Source organism: Osmerus mordax, chromosome 8 (assembly GCF_038355195.1).
Source record: "Osmerus mordax isolate fOsmMor3 chromosome 8, fOsmMor3.pri, whole genome shotgun sequence".
In the NCBI taxonomy this organism is placed as follows: Eukaryota; Metazoa; Chordata; class Actinopteri; order Osmeriformes; family Osmeridae; genus Osmerus; species Osmerus mordax.
Genome location: NC_090057.1, coordinates 14,798,172 through 14,816,940, shown reverse-complemented (window position 1 = coordinate 14,816,940; position 18,769 = coordinate 14,798,172). Strand labels below are relative to the sequence as shown.

At 43.6% G+C, this 18,769-nt stretch overlaps 2 protein-coding genes across 3 annotated transcripts; one reads left to right on the top strand and one right to left on the bottom strand.

Moving 5' to 3' along the window:
• Positions 1 to 9,115: 9,115 nt before the first annotated feature.
• Positions 9,116 to 15,315, bottom strand: pex3 (peroxisomal biogenesis factor 3). Of its 2 annotated transcripts, none has more exons than XM_067242284.1 (12): positions 15,121 to 15,315; positions 14,707 to 14,838; positions 14,270 to 14,351; positions 14,102 to 14,145; positions 13,532 to 13,653; positions 13,326 to 13,392; positions 13,107 to 13,161; positions 12,841 to 13,006; positions 12,545 to 12,615; positions 12,340 to 12,462; positions 11,536 to 11,632; positions 9,116 to 10,031 (listed from the first exon to the last, which is right to left on the bottom strand). In XM_067242284.1, exons 1-12 carry the CDS (start codon positions 15,191 to 15,193, stop codon positions 9,921 to 9,923), a joined length of 1,143 nt encoding a protein of 380 aa, XP_067098385.1. In that variant the 5' UTR covers positions 15,194 to 15,315; the 3' UTR covers positions 9,116 to 9,920. The 2 variants fall into 2 exon arrangements, with proteins under 2 accessions (XP_067098385.1, XP_067098386.1); XM_067242285.1 differs by having other exon boundaries at positions 9,116 to 10,004.
• A 107-nt stretch (positions 15,316 to 15,422) lies between these two features.
• On the top strand, positions 15,423 to 17,110 carry adat2 (adenosine deaminase tRNA specific 2). Its single transcript, XM_067242287.1, has 6 exons — positions 15,423 to 15,622; positions 15,715 to 15,819; positions 15,971 to 16,121; positions 16,310 to 16,416; positions 16,623 to 16,695; positions 16,817 to 17,110. Exons 1-6 carry the CDS (start codon positions 15,527 to 15,529, stop codon positions 16,843 to 16,845), a joined length of 561 nt encoding a protein of 186 aa, XP_067098388.1. The 5' UTR covers positions 15,423 to 15,526; the 3' UTR covers positions 16,846 to 17,110.
• The last annotated feature ends 1,659 nt before the right edge of the window (positions 17,111 to 18,769 follow it).

Below are 18,769 nucleotides of genomic sequence, written 5' to 3'. Positions count from 1 at the left end.
ATATAGACCGTTCGCTTGCTCTGGCATTTTACTAGCACGGTGGGCAGGTCAAAGTGACGTCATCCTATTTATAGATCGGTGGCTTATTTGCAATGATGCAATCCCACAAGCCCGACGGGTGTCCCATAGAGCGCCAGTCTCAGCCCCACATAACACACACGGCCCCTAACATTCACACTAGTGTACAAATAAATAGATTGTTGTTCAATTAATAAAAGAAAGTATATAGCCTAGGAGCTGAGTAACAGAGTGTCCCCATAGATTTGATTACAGTATAGGCTAATTTGATACTGAAAAGCTATCTTAGGCTAGGCTACAATGCAGATGTAAGAAAATGATGACAATACCTAGTGTAGGCTATTGATGTAGGCTACTGAACAAATAGTTGGGAGCCGACAGCCTTCTGGTTTGTTTTTAACACGTCTGTAGGCTACGTCCAACTTATGAAACCCAACTCATTGAGTTCAGATGTAGCGCAGTGAACCGACCGGCTTGTCTGTTTGTCATTGTGCAGTATAAAAGCATATGGATAGTTGGAAGAAAGGGGCTAACAGATTCTGCATTCCTCCGCTGTGTGCGAAGAAAAACTGTACGTCCGTGGCTAGCCACGCCCTTCCCAAACAAGCCCTTAGGCCTACCTTTTCTTAAAATCACCCCTCGCCCCACCACACACCTTACCAAGGAACTACAAATAAATATGTTGACTTTCCATATGATAGAACAGGACGCCATATCTGAAAGCCCATTGCCTATCTCGTCGGTGGGGAACTTCAAAGTAGCCTCGTAGTAGGCCTATAGCCATAGGAAACACTTTAGGCTTCAAATTGGATGTGTCCCCGAAGCCTTAGATAAGCCCCGCCATCAAACCAGGCTGACAGTGAGGAAAACGCAGACTTTGATAAGATATAGCTTATCATGTCTGTTCCACTTACACAAACTGCCACCTGTGGGATTCACCTCCCACTTGCGAGGCAGTGTTTTCATCATACTGACCCTGCACCCATGCGCGCAGATGGCACTGGGGACGGGGGGACATGTCCCCCCCAGATTCCTAGTGACCCAGATCCGTCCCCACCACTCTCGCTACGTAAGGCGACAAGCATCAGTTAATAACTGCACAGCTGATTAGGCGATGTTAGCGTTGTTAGCGTGTATTAGCGTGTGTAACGTTGGCCACAAAAAAGTACTAGGCCTACAAAACTTTTGAAAAAAAAAAAGTGTATTATACTTATTTAAAGTATTTTTGGAGCCAGCGTATTTACTGAAGCTGCAATAAACATTGCATATATAATATATATAAATATATATATACACATATATAATACAAAATAACTAATTGAGTTGGAATCATTTGCTAACAGCCCAGTTCAAAAATTCCATCTGCACCCCTGCCTGCACCGCCTCTAAATAAGGGGTGAGAGAATCAATTAAGCCAGCAACACCCTAGGCCTATATAGCCTGGTCCTAACCAGACCCTCGTACATTTCATTTGTACAGAGGGTCTGGGATCGCTCCATTGACAAGCGTTAACTTCCTTGAAGGCGGGTACTCTGTTGAAGTTTAAAACTATGGGATCTGCCCAGAGCCACTCTGATCTGCCAAAACCAATTGCTAGCGTTCGCCTTAGCCAACTCCTTCACCACGGAGCTAGCTGCCGGAAAATCTAACTTTTCCCGAACCCCGTGGGGAGGAGGGCCACAACATCATGACCACCAACAAAACTCAGCAAGGATTGTTATTGCTCCGGCTTTAACTTATGGATATTCGGCAGCGTTGCCACAACCGCAGAATAGCTTTGCTCGCATCTTTCTCCGGCGCCATTACAGAACTACAACTCAAACTAGTGCATGACATCAACGTCATCGTTCTCAGCCACTCCCTCTGTTCGCTGATTGGCCGGTTGAAAATCAACCTGAAAAATCTGACTTACTACCGAATGGCCAGACCTAGTACAGAAGCTAAATCCAATTTGAGCAGAAGTAAGTAGGAGGGCAGAGCCAGTGCGTGTCCACTGCAGCGACGCGAATCGCTTGCCATCGCTCGCCTTCCCACAGTTCACCACGCTCGGGGGCGTTTCAAACAGATTAATGTAGAATGTAGTTCTCTAAAGTCGCTGTTGTAGTTGTCATGGCCAAGTGTGCAGACTTGGGTTTATGTACTCGCAACATCGATCAAAATACAACTTGTATACAAAATACAAAACTGTTTAATAGACATACACGTTGACATGTGTAAAAAACGTTTTATTATATTACTCAAAGTCTCTGCTAATCTGTCGATACGATAGGGAGTTCCAGCCGGGTAATGTGACTAGACTGAATTTGAAAGTACAAGCACCAACAACGTCGGCAACCTTGCGCCATGCATCGTTTTTTTTGTATTAACATCTCTGTACGAATACAGCTGTGTATCGTACAGGACTGGGTAAGCAGCCACACAAACGATTAGTTTCTCCTCCACCTTGAAACCTAGAAAGCTAGAAATGTTTACCATGGTTGCTACGTTACGAGAAACAGGAAAACACTCCGATTGGCCATCGCTAGTGAAAATCGCTCCTCATTTGCATAAAGTTGAGAACATCTCAACTCGGTCGAGTCGCGTCCCTACCCACAATGCACCACGCAAGCGATTCGCCTGGCTCCATTGAAAATGAATGGAAAACATGTTGTCGCTCGCATCGCGTCGCTGCAGTGGACACGCACTGTAATAGGCCTCGCCTAGGTTACTTGTTTTCACGGAGGTTAAATATGTCATTTGACGGGGACCTTTCATTTTGTATTCGTCTCATCTGTGTATAAACTGGAATAGGAAAAGGCTGATTTTTTATTGTTCGCTAATATGTTTTATAAAACTTTTTCTCATCCATTGTTACGATACGGTTCGAGTCACCGTTGTAGGCTTTCACTTGCCCTGATGAACCTGTCGCCCAGTAACATTCACTTCTACACTTCTCATCAGGACTGCGGAACCACGAGTGCACGACTATCAGTTTCAGTAGGAATATGACTCACAACCAGATTAAACACAGACCTCTTGTGTTTCAGATTCCCCCAATATTACCATGCAGTTTCGTGAATGATGGTAAACATTAACTAATGTAGTGCAAGTATTTGTAGTTAAAGGCTTGTAAGGCTTTGTTTGTAGGCTATGTTGCAGTGGTGATTCAATCAATGTCACTTAAATGACACACGCACGCGGGCACTCGCACAGACACATATTGTCCTACAGTATTCAATACAACTTCAACAGATTCCGATTCAGACAACACGTTATTTTTAATTCATAGCCCTATCTCAAGAGAAATCCGTAGTAGGCAGTCTGTAGGCTTTATGCCTGTCTTAATCCTTCCCATAGGCTACTTGTTGATTCTCCCCAGAACGCGAATACGTCATCCTTTCCGGGAAGTGCTCGCCTCATCCTCCTCTTAAGCATTATTGGGCGGTCAGTTGAAAACTGGGGAGGTCGAGATGGGAGGAAAAGCCCTTATAAGAAATCACGCGACCGAGAAAGATATAGAAATTATTCAGATTGGGGTCGAAAAGGGATATCATTTGCACTTTCGATCTGAGTGAATCATCACATTCCAGTAAACAGCGCTCGCGTTAGTCATGCTGTGAAACTGTTAATATCCTGCAAGCACTAGATAAAACTGCCAACAAACGTTTGGTAAGCAATCGTGTCGGTAAAGGCTAATGTTGGATAGTGTTGCCCGCTAGCTTACACTAATAGGTAATTACGATAGGTATTCCAGGGAATACATACACAATTCACAATATAGGCTACACTTTAGACCTTCATTGTGTACACCATGTTACATGCGATATTGGCTAACATTAGCTTAGATGACAAACGTATACGTGGATTTCAATGTGTGTTGATATAATTTTATAGTACAACTTACATTTACAATTACATTATTCTTACTATTCTTTTTTTTTTTATACCGTGTACAATTCCATATTGTAGCCTAATTGGTTAAGTTACAATTTTCGTTTGGTTACGCACCAATTACTGACTTGTGGAAGGCTACCTTAAAAATGACTGAGGTTATAGTTTTATAAAAGTTTACAATCTCACTGGCCTAGTTAAGTGATTATAAGAATTAGTTTTCCAAAAGAAGGAGGAGCAACACTGGCAGCAAAGTGCTAGGTATTTTTCTGTCCATAAATCAGGGATTTCTCAATGAGGATCAACTGATAGTTGAGGCTTAAACATGACTTAGAATACTGAATCCCCTTAATATGTTAAAGGAGAACTGTTTTAGAGGGACTTCCGTTTTTAGATATACTAAGGTGACCATGACCCAAAACATAAATATAGTTGCTGCCTTAGTGACATTGCGTTTTCAGTGATCCTCAAATGGGGGTCCCCACCATCACCATATAGGAATGGTGGCTGACGGGGCAGTCTTTTAATACTAGTTAGTAATTTCCCCAGTACTGTACGCTGGCTGCGTGCCTCAGCAATAGCAGTCATAGTTATTAATAAAGTCCTGTCTCAGCTGTGCTAGCTTGGCCATACCTCCCCTGGCGCTGGCTTTACCCTTGAACGCCGTGTTTGTGTTTTTATGACTGCTACTATGGCGACGGCCTCTGGGCCGTGGACTTCCATCCCAGGCATGTAGAGTTGCAGACGGAGGAGGGATTCCCAGCCCCGGGGCGTTATACGTCACTGCAATTGACCTTATATCCTCCTCATGGAGGTGGAGATGGTTAATCCGGGGTATTGTTTTATTTTTGTCTCAGTTTACATGGACTGTGAAAGACAGACTAACACAACCCACACACATTATCTCTTCCTGTTTCTCTCAGACACATCTCTCAGGTTAGTGCAAGAAAAACCGTGTTAGACACACAGACACACCTTAAGTTAAGCATTGGATGGATGAAGTGAGTGATCTCGTAATTATTAGTTTGTCCCATTTCAAAACTGTTGTTTCAAATCTCTCTTTTTCAGATAAGATGTTGGACAACTGCTTCCACCTTCCCTTCATATTAACTGTCATAATAATAGATTCTTCCTTGGTAACTACACACATTGTAAGTAAGTAAGACTTTATTTATATAGCACTTTTCATACAAGAATTGCAGCTCAAAGTGCTTTACATAAAATCAACAAAAACAATAATACAAGTGTTGATCTAAAACGTTTAACAAACCAAACTAGCTGCACTCTATCTGCGGTCTCTCGAATCCATCTTAGATCCGAGCTGCCACTTGCAGTTTCTAATACACAAACATGACAAGGGGGTAGACAGGACGAGCATAACATGAGGAGAGAGGAGGAGAGAAAAGGGAGAAGGGAGGAGCAAGATAGTCTCCCTTCAGCGCTCTCCAGGGGAGTTGTTTTGTCATCCATTGGACTACTTGAAAGTCCCTGTGATTGCTTCCATAATTACCTAAGACACTAAGAACTGTATATGCTTCTTCCCCAGAGTGCACAATGTTATTCCCCCATATTGGCACGCTTGATAGATTGACTCATACAGTACATTATAAAAGAAACGGAAAGTACAGCTGTTTTGTTGTATCAAAATAAAACACGTTTTGGAGAGCATAACCTTTTTCATCAAAGCTACACCTTCATGCCCACAGGATGTTTTGGTTTTATTTTTGGTTTTATCACATAAAATGCATTCAGCACTCATTGTACTGCATCCAAAGGTAAAATCGACATCCCATATACCTATCTACTGTCACTGACCTTTCTTCATATAGCTGATTTCTTTAGATTCAAGCAGTAAAAAAAGCATTTTAGAAAGATATTTTCATATATCACAAAAAAAATAAAATATGTATATATATATTTTTAAACTGTCTGCAGTGTACTGGTACAGGTGCCGGTCGTTCCTCTGTTTCAGGAAGTGAAACCTAGAATATTGCCTACAGCACCACTACTTCTACAACCTGTGTGTATCTGTCAAAAATTTGCTTGTGACAAACTGTGACTCAACAGTTTGCTGAGTCATGCTTAGTTTTCTTTGTTTTTTGAGGTATCCTTTTCATGATCACATGCAAGGCAGCATGGATGACAGCAAAATTGATTGTAAACAAAGGAGGAGCAAATGTCTTCGACTAATGTGAACTCATCCATCTGTCTGTGTGTCTCCCAGGAATACCTCTAAACCTTTGGGATAAAGCAACCTATAAACTGATACCATAGCTGCTAGCTCCAGTGGTCACTTGATACAGGGGTGTAATAAAACATAAATGCTTCAAGACAATCAGTACTAGGAACTACTGTAGATTCTTATCAGTGAGAATGTATCACTGCTCTTCCTGGAAAGGAGATATATTCTTCAGTTTCTACTCAAGGCTGTCGTTCCCAGTTACTGTTTGTGTTACAGTAACTCACCCTCTGCCGCCCTCTAGAGTGGTGTCATAGTGGCGCGACCATGTGACTGATGGGAAGCGGATTGCACTTGTATTCCGAAGACTGCAGGCAGTGGGGAGTCTTGAGCCAATCAGGAATCTCAGGTGAGGTGACATCATCCCTATGTTCCATGGTGTGACTGCAGCATGCATCACTCCCGCTCAGGGACCAATAGGAATAAAGATAATAGCCGTCTGACCAATAAGCTCTCAGGGAGCTGCAGGGATTTCCCCTGGGGTGGGTTTAAATCATCAATAATACACACACAGCCCAGTTTGACAGATGGACAGGCTCTTACCAGGATAGGAGATAACACTACAGCCGAAAGCCCACAAGCGTTTACTAGGACAACTAGGCTCCCATAAACATAATGACCTGTAGCTAGACCTGTTTGCTAGACTAACTTACTTTGTCTATTAAAAGGCTATAGTATTTACCCTCAGAATACACAAGTGAGATGATGAAAGCAGTGGTTGTGCCGATCATTGTAGTGTTGTTCAATTACCCCATGACTAAAGATTAAATTTTTCTCTTTGTGATTTAAGTTCATCACTGACCTCTGTCACTTAGTAGAGGCTGTTGTTGGCAAGGAGGTGAAAGTTAACCTTGTGTGGGAGTAGGGGGAGGGAAGGAGGATCCAGAGAGAGATATCTGCAGGTGATTCATAGCCACTGTCGATGACTCACCCTTAATAGCTCTAGTAGCAGACATTTAAGCTGGTAAGATTGAAACACCAGAGCAGCTGGAAACCTGCCCTTTAAGGTCAATAATACCATACTTGGTGGCATGGGAAAAAAATCTTACATTCTATTACCCACTTGAAGCATTCTCTACTTCAGTTATTGTAACAAACCTGAATGTCCCAGACACAACTCAACAAAGAAGTCGAGTAAGTTGTCTTGTTACAAAATGATGATGAAAATGTTGCCTGTCTCTTGGATCTCCTTATCGTCATGTGTCCTATCCCAGCGCAGGTGAAACAGGAAGTGAGATCCAAAACAGATCTGCCTCGTCACTGTGCCGCAGGAAAGACCATGGAAAATAACATCTCTGGAACCAAAAACATGTTCCCCCGGAATGTCCCGCGTATGTGGAATCGTCAGCAACACCTGCCTGAATCTTCCCATACCACAGTCACATGAAAAAGGGAGTTTTCTGGTTGGGCTACACAGGTATCATTTTAGGACTGACGCTTAAGAAAATCTTCCCCTCCCTCTTTTAAGGTAAGCTGAGGCAGAGCCGGCCCTAGGGTTCCCTCGGGAACCAATCGTGGGGCCCTAAACAAATATTTAGTTTGTTTATTGGGTCTGGCCGGCCCTGAGCTGAGGTAAGTTTACCTAACACTTTACCTACCACAGGAAGGAAGATGGTAAGAACTTCATCTTTACAGTTCAGTAACAGGCCACAGGGTATACATATAGTTGAGGGCAATCGTGCTGCAAGGTGGTCTGGTTTGTGAATATAGCTGGCTTGTCACACTGTCAGACAGGAAACCCCCTACCTGCCATGAATGTCATTTATGTAACAAAGGCTTCATTCTGCCTCGTGACATCTCTGTTCCTGATACTCGCATGGGTTGTCTTAGCGTGACTCATCAGTTTCCCTACTGTAGTAAAAGTTGTACCTGTTTTCATTATTATCATCACACATATTTACCATGGGGCTCCTAAGCTCCCATTCTTTCAATCTCCATAGCTATATCAAACATGTCTGTGACTGGCTGCATTGTTGTGAAAGTCATAGAATTGAGTTCAGTGCAGTTAATGTTCAACTACTAACTGTTGAAAGTATCCCATGTCAAAGCACATAGCTTAACAGCTCTAGTGGGGGGATAGCAAAAAACAGACATTCTGTACCCCTGATTTCATGAGTTCTAATCCTACCTCACACAATGCGTCAACATGTCCTTAATGTACAGGAAAGCAAAGGGTCATGTAAAGCACAACTCAGGCTGGATTTGTGTCCACGGTCACATGCTGGAATCGAAAACTTGCATCAATTTTGTTGACAAAGCCTGATGATGTCATGACTTCCGTCATACACTCTCATTTCAACAGTCAACATCATGTGACTCCTCATACAAATTTCAGCAACTCCATGTGACTGATGATTGAATGTGGAGCAAAGTGTCCACCTACACAACCAACCGCATGAAAGGTCACCCTCTTCTTGACCCTCTACCTAGCATAACAGTAGGCCGTCTGTCAGACCAATGTGGGACAACAACAGTGTCTGCTCACACAAAACACATGGTGGCCTATTGAAAAAAAATGGTTACGCTACAAGTTGGATGAATCCTAATCCTGACTACAAGTATGTAATACTTGTAAGACCAGCTGTAAATTTGTAATTCTTGCGGTGAAATCTGAGTCAATTTTACAATGAAATGTATTTATCAACATTGGGCACAATAATTATCAAACTTATCTGTTGCCAAAATAGGTTACAGAAATGTAATGACTAAGTGAAATAAAATGTAGCATCTAAAACTTCATAAATGTTGAAAAAACACGCTAACATGTACAGTACAGGCTTCAGTACATTTAGTAAGACATAAGACAAGGTATCAGTGGTGTGGTTAACTATGTGCTGCCCCCTGCTGGCTAATGAGAGGAAATACATGTTCCATAGAAACAAGTCCCTGGCTGGGTTTATTCAGGAGACTGTTATACAGCCTAATACAGGAGGTGGCAACCCAATTAAAGATGTATTAAAAAAAACTAAAACCACACAAAGCAGCATAGATTATAAAAAATCGTTGTTACTTTATTACTTGATCATATTAGCTCATCAAACATACACAGATATTCTGATACACAGCCATAGTTCAGGCAATTGTTACAGGGCATATGTTCAAGAGCTACGTGTTCACCTCCATGCACTCAGGGATACCTCAGTCCCCTTTACAGTGCAGGACCAGACAACCAGCTCTACCATTCAATAAAATAAAGATTATCTTGAGTTGAGCTAAACCAATTACACTGACTGGGGTGAAACAGGAAGTTGGGTCAAGGAGGTTTTATGGTAAAGAGGAATGACGAATGTTGGACATGACTGCTACATTAGAGGCTGTATGGTGGAAATGCAGCCTCCATCACAGCACCATGTAAAGGTCCTTAAGGTGACATGGGCTAACTCTTGTCTTTCGTCTAAAACAACAAATAAAAACAATTACAACTTAAGATAGCCATCCATTGAGTCGAGTTTAAATCAGGTATTTAAAGTGATGCAGGTTTGACATTGTGTTTATAATTATGGAGGGGCTGTCTGGTAGCAGAAAGTGGATGAGAAAAACTACAGCACCCATAATGCAGTTGGACTCTTCCGATCCCCAGGAAGCTGTTATTAGTCATGTGACTGACAGTCTCCTTCCCTCCCCCCACGAGGGAGCTCTAAACAGAGGATTGAGTCCTGCTCTAGTTAAGCAGGCCTGCAGGCTAGCTTGCTGCTTCTTTCCTCAGACAAACAGCCTAAGGGGCAGTGGGTAGGTTAGCAGAGCTGTGTACAGGGCTGTGTCCAGGACTGTGTGTTCTCCTTCATCTCCTTTGTCAGTGCTGGATGTCCTGGGGAGTGCTGAAGGTCTCGTACACGTTAGCAGCAAAATCTTTCACCTGCTCAATCATCAGCAGGTCCTGGGAGGAGGCAGAGAAATAACTTGACTAACACACACACACACACACACACACAGGGGATGACAAGTTTGAATTGCGTTTCTTTGGCCATCGCCTTCCTTTGAATATTGCTTTAATAGGTTAGGTCAACCAAAACCAGCTACCAACTACATCAACATTAGTAGGAGTATTTAATTAATTGTGGTCATTTCCATTGGAATGTCTGCTTGATAAATGCATGACTAAACAATTACTTTTTCCTACAGGTGGGATATATTGTAATTAGTAGAGCCCGACCGATATATCGGCGGGCCGATATTATGGGCCGATATTGGGCATTTTCCAAACAATCGGTATCGGCATTTATAATGGCCTATTAATGAATATTAATGTATTTTTTGTTATTTTTGTTATATATTTTTTGTTCAAAGGACTTTAAGTTTCATATCTTTGAGTTTAAGTTTGTATTTTTATACATTTTATTTATCAGAAACTGCATTAACATATAATTTTAGTGAGGAAATAATAGCAGGAGTCAGATGGCTGAGCAGTTAGGGAATCGGGCTGGTTCGATTCCCGGCCATGTCAAATGACGTTGTGTCCTTGGGAAGGCACTTAACCTTACTTGCCTCTGGGAATTTCCCTGTACTTAGTCGCTCTGGATAAGAACTTCTGCTCAAAGTGACTAAATGTAAACTACAAATAACTACTGTTAGGGAAATCAGTTTGTTTTGTTACGCGTTTCTGGATTTTTTAAATATTTTTTTTATATCGGCCAATATCGGAATATCGGATTTTTAAATCACCAAATATTTGTATCGGTATAGGCCTTAAAAATCCTTTATCGTTCAACCCCTTTATATTTTTGATTTAAACTAATGTCTAATACTTTTAGATGCTTACTATTATGTACATAAAACCTTAAATTACATAGAACTATTTTGTAGATTTGGGTTTTCTGGGTCTTTAAATTCACAATTCAGGAACAAAAACAAAACAGATAAAGAGACAACCCATCAATATTGATGAATTCCCTCCTATAAAACTAATATTCTAGAATCAAAAAAGCATAGGCTTGTTGACTAACTACTTTGTACATTATTTAGAAAATCTATTCAAAGAGTTTTGAATTATGATGATAGCATATTTAGGGGTGAGTATTGATAAGATTTTAACAATTCCGATTCCTTATCAATTCCTGCTTATCGATTTGATACCTTATCGATTTGATTCCTTATCGATTCTATTCTCTTATCGATTCTCAATGGGCAAGGGGCACAAATGGGTTTATTTACATTAATTTTACATTTACATTTAGTCATTTAGCAGACGCTCTTATCCAGAGCGACTTACAGTAAGTACAGGGACATTCTACCTGAGGCAAGTAGGGTGAAGTGCCTTGAGAAGAACCGGTTCTCGATACCCATCCATAAGCATATTATACTTTGATGGGATGCCTTGATTTAACAATCTATTCCGAAAGTGACAGATTAGTCCATTAATATTTTAATCTATGAACCGCCACAGCTTTTTTTTTTTTAAACACACTCACCTGTACAAAATGGCTGGGGATCTCACTACAGATTGAGTGGATCTGTCCGTTAACGATGGGGATGATCTTAGCCAAGGGTAGACTAACCTGGGAAAGACTGTAGGAGGGGAGAGGAGGAGATGGATGAGAGGTACAGAAGGGGATGAGAGAGGTGATTCCACAAGGGGACATGAGAGGACAGTAGAGAACAGGAGGGGATTATGGAAGACAGGACAGGAGAGAGGATGACAACTGTTAAATATTTTGATAGATCAAGTTGGTAATCAAACAATGAATGGAGATCATTATTTAACCCTTGTGTTATCTTCGGGTCATTCTGACCCATCAGTCATTGTGACCCACCGTCGTATTACGACAACTTTACCGCATAAAAAAACAAAGTGAAGCATTTTATTTTAACCGTTGGGCTGTCTCAGACCCCCCACATTGCAAAGGTTAAAAGAAAATAATTTTTATTTGTTTTTGTATTGGTTAAAATTGGGTAAACACAACGATGGTTCGTTATGAACCTTTGGGTCATGTGAACCGAAAGCAGCACGAGGGTTAAAAAAATAAGAATTTCCTATGTTTTTTTTTTCTTCATAAATATCAAACGTAACAAAACACATAGAATTGTAGGACACATTTTAACATAGATTTCTTTTTTTATATAAACAAAATATATATATTTTGATTAATTAAATAATTAATTTGTACATTACTTTCACATGTTTAACACTATTTAAAACATTGACTTAGGACTCAAATGATCCCAAATGCAATGTGGTTATTGATTGGTTGATTGCTGTCATGTAAGCAACTGACCTATCAGGCATAGAGCCGGGGTTGGAGTCTGCTGGTGGGGGGCGGAAGAACTCGGCCATGTTGTCGAGGAAACGGCTGAACCCTCTGTTGAGGCAGGTGTTGAGGACGGTCTGGAAGTCTGGGCTGGGGACACACACACACACACCGGTCACACCCACACTCACACCTGCTTGGGTCACAAGGTCACACATCGCAGGGCGTTCACCTGTCCAACATGTCTCTGGTCTCATTCAGCAGTTTGATAGTCATGACGTCGTTTTCAGTCAGACCGCATGCCTGGAAACACAACCGGAAATAGCAATTAGAGCAAGAGAAAATGAGAGAGAGATAAAGACAAAGTGAGAATGAGAGAACAAGAGAGAGAGCATGAGAGACAATGAGAGTGAGAACAAGAGAGAAAGGGAGAATGAGGAAGTGAGAATGAGAGAGATAGAAAAAATGAGACTGAGAATGAGAGAGAAAGTGAGAATGAAAGAGAACGGGTGACAGCGGGTGCGTTACCTGCGCGGCCAGGGTGTTCTCCTCGTCGGGCATCATGTACCAGGCGAGGGGTTTTCTGTGTGAGGAAGAGGCACCCTTCTCCACCCCGTCCCCCTCCACCTGGGCTCTAATGAGGCCCAGTAGCTGCTCCAGCTCCAGCAGGGACAGACTCTGCTTCAGAGACAGCCTGGACACACACAACACATTCTTAGCCCTGCTAGTATGGTGCTGTGTTGCATGCTTCCCTGATGTATCCCCCCCCAACCCCCTCCAGCTGGCAGACTCACCCCCCTAGTGTGTCCTGGACCGCTCTCTTCACCACCGTCACCAGCTCAGACAGGCCTGGGGGACGGGACAGTAGAATCTTAGGAACACTGGGGCCCCGTACAACAGAACACTTCTCAAAACCTATCACTGTCCACTTCCAGTCTTATGCTCTCCTCCTCATTCTCTCTTTTTTTATTCCCCCCTGCCCATACCGCTTCCTCCTTGCCCTCCACCCTTACCGTCCCCCAGTAGGTGCTGGATACTGGACAGGTACTGTTGCTGCACATCTGGTGGGGCCAGGGGAGCCTGTAGTAACAACACACACACGCGGTCAGCTAGACACACTTGGGAAAGCTTTACATAAACACATAAACACACACACACATATATATACTTTCCTGGCCAGCTATACACACACTTATACACAAACAAACAGGCCTCTCACCACTCCGTTCCTGCTGATGGAGTTGTCCAGGTAGAGGTATCCTCCGATGATGTTGAGCTGGATCCTCAGCAGCGTCACCAGCATGCAGGTGCTGTAGAGAGCCACCACACTGCGCGTGAAGCCTGGAGAGGACAGCAAGAGAGAGAGAGAGAGAGAGAGAGAGAGAGAGAGAGGAGCAGGAGAGAGAGAAGGCAGGAGAGAGAGAAGAGCAGGAGAGAGTGGAGCAGGAGAGAGAGAGGCAGGAGAGAGAGGAGCAGGAGAGAAAGGAGTAGAGCAGGAGAGAGAGGAGTGGAGCAGGAGAGATAAGAGCAGGAGAAAGAGAGGAACAGAAGAGAGAGTAGAGAGAGGCGCAGGAGAGCAGGAGAGAGGAGCAGGAAAGAGGAGAGGAGCAGGAGTGAGAGAAGCAGGAGAGAAAGGAGCAGAAGACAGGACAGGAGCAGGAGAGAGAGAAGAGCAGGAGAGAGAGAGGAGTAGAGCAGGATTGAAGGGAGGAGGTCATGGTTCTGGATCGATGGCTGAGATGTGTCCATACACATGGCTTATTTTGCTGTTAAAAAGAGTCCGACTTACTGATTATCTTTAGGTCCTCCCAAATTTCTAGCTTATTTGTTGGCCTGTGAGTACAAAAGGATTATGATTATGTAGTTAAATGGTGATTGGTGCATTACATAAATTTCACAATTAAAATACTGAAAGACAGCTTTGGCTTGAAATGTCACTCTTGTGATGGCCTCCTACTTGGTCTTGAGAAGGGAGGTGAGACTCTCAGAATTTAGGTGATGGATGATGGCTTCTCGTAGTGTAGGCAGCATAGACAACACTGAAGAAGAGGAGCCCAGTCACACTTGGAACCAGTCCTACCTAGCGTGATGTGCTGTTCAATCTAGTTAACTAATACGTTGCGGTTTAACTTAGTGCTTGCTAACTAGCTTTTGAACCTGGCTAACAGTCTCTCGATGATGTGGGTGGATTATCCTTCATAATATAATGGCTCGTTAGCATGGTTAATCGAGGACCATTCATATGGATGAATGTTTCGTCTCAGTTTTGGGGGGGGGGGGGGGGAGGGGGGTCCTATTATGGTGGTGGGTGTTTCAAAGCTCGCTTGTAAATGACACCTGGTGTTTGTTTTTTTCCAATTTTTTTTATGAATGTTAATTAATAATACATCTAACCTGTCATGTTGCAGGTCCGTTGATTGCTCTCGAAGTGGAACTGCCGCCGGGCCTGTGCGATGTACTCTGCAGCCTCTCGTTCCTGAATCTCACGGATCTTCTTCTGCGCATATTTACCCAGGAAATACACACCTGTGTGTGGGGGAGAGTTCAGCTCTGTCTCGCCGGAGTCTGAAGTTTACCCGTCAATGCTGCGTAGCATGTCGCAATCCATGCGGCAGTAAATCAACTTTGCTAGCTACCTAGCTAGCTGTGTGAGGTAGTTTATTTAGCTTTGTACTTAGCTAGTTAATGGTCAGTGATCTAGTGTCTCGTGTGCGATCTGGTCAAGTAAGTTAACGTTGAGAAGGGCCATAAGACCGGTGACTGGAGCTACCGTTTTTCATTTAGCTAGAACTGCAGTAGCCAACTTACCTCCGACCAAAGCACCAGCGAAAAATAATTTCCTTTTGTGGCGTTTCATAAAATTCCACGTCGATGAAAACATTGTGGGGACGATGTCGTTTTTCCAAACCAAATGAAACACAACGAAACTAGCAACGCTAACTGGCTATGTGTATTTTTGCATGTTATTTTGACAGCTAGCAAGCTACCTGTCAGATCGGGCTCTCTGACGCAACTTTTCGATGAGTAGATCGATGCAGCTGTGATCCGCAGCAATGCCTGAAGAGGGGTCCCACACATATTATCTTCCGCCACTGTGCAGTGTCACAAGTTGCAGGCGTGGGATCAAACACATCGATTTAATTAAATATCTAGTTTATAGCTAGTTTTTATTGTTCAGTCGATTGACAATAGCTTACGTTGTTCTTACTTTAGCATGGAGACTGAGAATGAGAGCGTGAACGTTCCCAGTGTGGGGTTTCAGCCAAGCAATGAGGAAATCGAAAGATGGATAGACAGTGCCTTTGACATGGTAAGAATAATATAACGTTGCTCGCAGGCCCGAAGTCTCAACATTTTCATCATTGGGTTACAGTGTTGTGAAACTTCCCAACTTCCATACAGGCAAAAGAGGCTCTGGAAAACGGAGAGGTTCCTGTCGGGTGTCTCCTGGTCTACAACAATGAGGTCATTGGCAAAGGCAGAAATGATGTGAACAAAACCAAAAACGTAAGTGAGATTTCATTGTGAGTAGCCTACTAGCAATGTAGCATATCATACCAGTAACGTCTAATTGTATCTTAATTCGATTACATTATTTATAGCCTATGTTACGGTAATGTGCGTGGTCGTATTTTCATCCACTTCTCTGTGTTTCTAGGCTACTCGCCACGCGGAGATGGTGGCCCTGGACCAGGTTCTAGAATGGTGTAACCAAAGAAACACTGACTTCCAGACAGTGTGCGAGCGGACGGTACTGTACGTTACCGTGGAACCCTGCATCATGTGTGCTGCGGCCCTGCGCTTGTCACGTATCCTTGTCGCCTTTTCCTGTGTGACATCATCGCCTAAACGTGAATGAGTCTAGTTCCTGATGGTCAAAGTGCCTCTATAGGCCATTTTCACTAAACAGTGACATTTATGTGACCGATTACCCACCCACAGAAACCCTGTTCATCTGACCATTGCCATCACAGTTACGTCTTTAACCATTACCCAGATATTCCCATGGTGGTGTATGGCTGTGGCAACAGCAGGTTTGGAGGCTGTGGCTCAGTTGTGGAAGTGTCCTCAGCAGACCTCCCAAACACAGGGAAGCCTTTCAAGGTACACGCCCCCTCAAAACTACCTACACTCCAATAAAACCTCCAACTGGTAGCAGCGCGTCCATTCCAGTCACCCACCGTCTTGCACAACAGGCTATCTTGCCTGTCAGAATCTCTCAATGGTAGTCGAGTTGGACCTAGATCTTCAGTATAGAAGTCACACCAGGAACAGGATGGGACCTCAGTGTTACTTTATTTCCTGTTCAGTGTGTGTCAGGGTACAGAGCAGAGGAGGCGGTGGAGATGCTGAAGACTTTCTACAGGCAGGAGAACCCCAACGGTGAGATCTTCAAACTCTCTGACGATGTGTCCTGTTATCAGACAGGATCAGAGCATAAATATATTTGTTATCTTTGTTGTTCCTAATACTGAATGACATCTGTGTCTGTCCAAAATTCCAGCTCCCATTCCCAAGGTGAAGAAGAACTGAGTTACTACCTTTGTCCACCAGGGGGTGCTAGAGGATCAGGAGTGAGCCCACATGAGCAAGGGCAGGAAAATAATAGTTTTCCCATCTGAGAATATTTGTCAAAAAGTAGTAAAGAGAGGTGTCCTTTTTCCCTCTCCAAAATACAGACCAAGCCTATGCGTTTCATCATTTTTTATATTCTCAACTTTTTTTAATTGCTGACTTTTCCATAGGAAACACCGTTGATGTGCACTTCATCTTGTGACTGAGGCGTTCAATAATGAGACTCAGCTACAATAAAGTGGAGTGACGACAACTGATTTGTATGGTAATTATGCCTTTTCATTTAATAACAACGGCTTCAACTCACAGCGTCTGTGTGCTAGTCTGTGACTCAGCCCTCCGCAAAGCCTCACGGTGTTTGATGTCGAGGCGAAGGTTGGATGTGACTGCCCGCGGCAGTGTTAAGAGAAGTGTGTGTATGTGTGTGTGTCCGTGTTCTCCTGTTCTAATGGCAGAACTGGAGTCTGAAGGTCAATCCTGTGGTGAGAGACTGTTCTGGCCAAAGGAGCACTCAGGAACCCTGCTGAAGACTGGCACTGTACACACACTGCCTCCCACATACATCCGGCACACACACACTCTGTAACTCGCAAACACCTACCTTTGCCAAAGGGCCTGTGCTCTGTATTTTGCGCTGGGAGCCAGCATGGTTTAGCTCTATATTTGGGCCTGCCTACCTAACTCTGCTTGCCTATCTCCCCCCCCCCCCCCCCCCCCCCCCCGCTCACCCAACTGCCTCTCTTTAAATACCTGTCTTGCCCTATGTCCCTGCCACTCTCTCTCTCTTTTGTCTTTTTCTCTTCATCCCTTTCCACCTCTCCTTGACCCTTCCTCCCTCCATGCCTCAATATCTCTGCCTCACTTTCTCCTGGCATTTAGCCTGCCTTGACCTCCAACAATGACAGCACATTTAACATACCTGCACCAATGACAGCTCATTTAACCTGCCTCTACCACCAATGACAGCTACTCCACTAGCACACACACAGCCAGCTCTACCAACTCAAACAGCCTGCTACCCTCCAACGCGAGGTGCATGTGATTAGTCACCTCAGCGCAGTGTTAATGAAGAGACCAGGAAGTGTTGTTCTCTCCTTATCAGGCTACGGCGGTGCTATCTCTGTCACAGACACAGACGTACATACTTTCCACCATGACAAATTTACACTTGTAAAAAATAAAATAACACACACACCTATCATGACAGAGACACTTTTCAACATGTCAGACACACAAAACACTTCACTTTGCCGAAATGTGTCATCCCTTATGACAATGAGAGAGCTTCAGTCAGATGAGCCTATTTCTGCCGAACCACAATCGGATGTGAAAAGAGAGTTCTATGTCACTGATGTGGCAGGTAGACACTAGAACCTGTCAACCCCCCCCGCCCCCCCCCCCCCCCCCCCCCAAAAAAAGAAAGTGGCCTGTGTTTTGCGAAGTCTGTTTTTGAAGTTTTATAGAAAAAGGAATATCCTATTTTCGGCATCTCATCTACATTTCAAAGAGTGAGCAAAACACAATTTTACCTGTTTACTCATTTCACGTACCATCCATCTGAAGTTCCACCTCAAGAGTTGTTGCACGGCAGCTATTCTCTGGCAGACCGCAGGCCGACAACATGGTGCCCTCATCTACAAACGCATACACTCCCTCCCTGAACTACAGCGCAGCGGCTGAAAGACCATAGACGACCGCCACATCTGTCAGCAAACTTAGCACCCACTCTCTCATAGCACTAATCTGGCCTGGGGGAAGGGAAAGGAGGGGGGGGGGCTTTCCATTCCACACTGGGCTGTATAGATACAGAAGGCCAGTCTCTGCTGCCCCCCTCCTCGCCCTCCCTCAGAGCTACACCTGGGACAGCTGTCTGAACACCCCA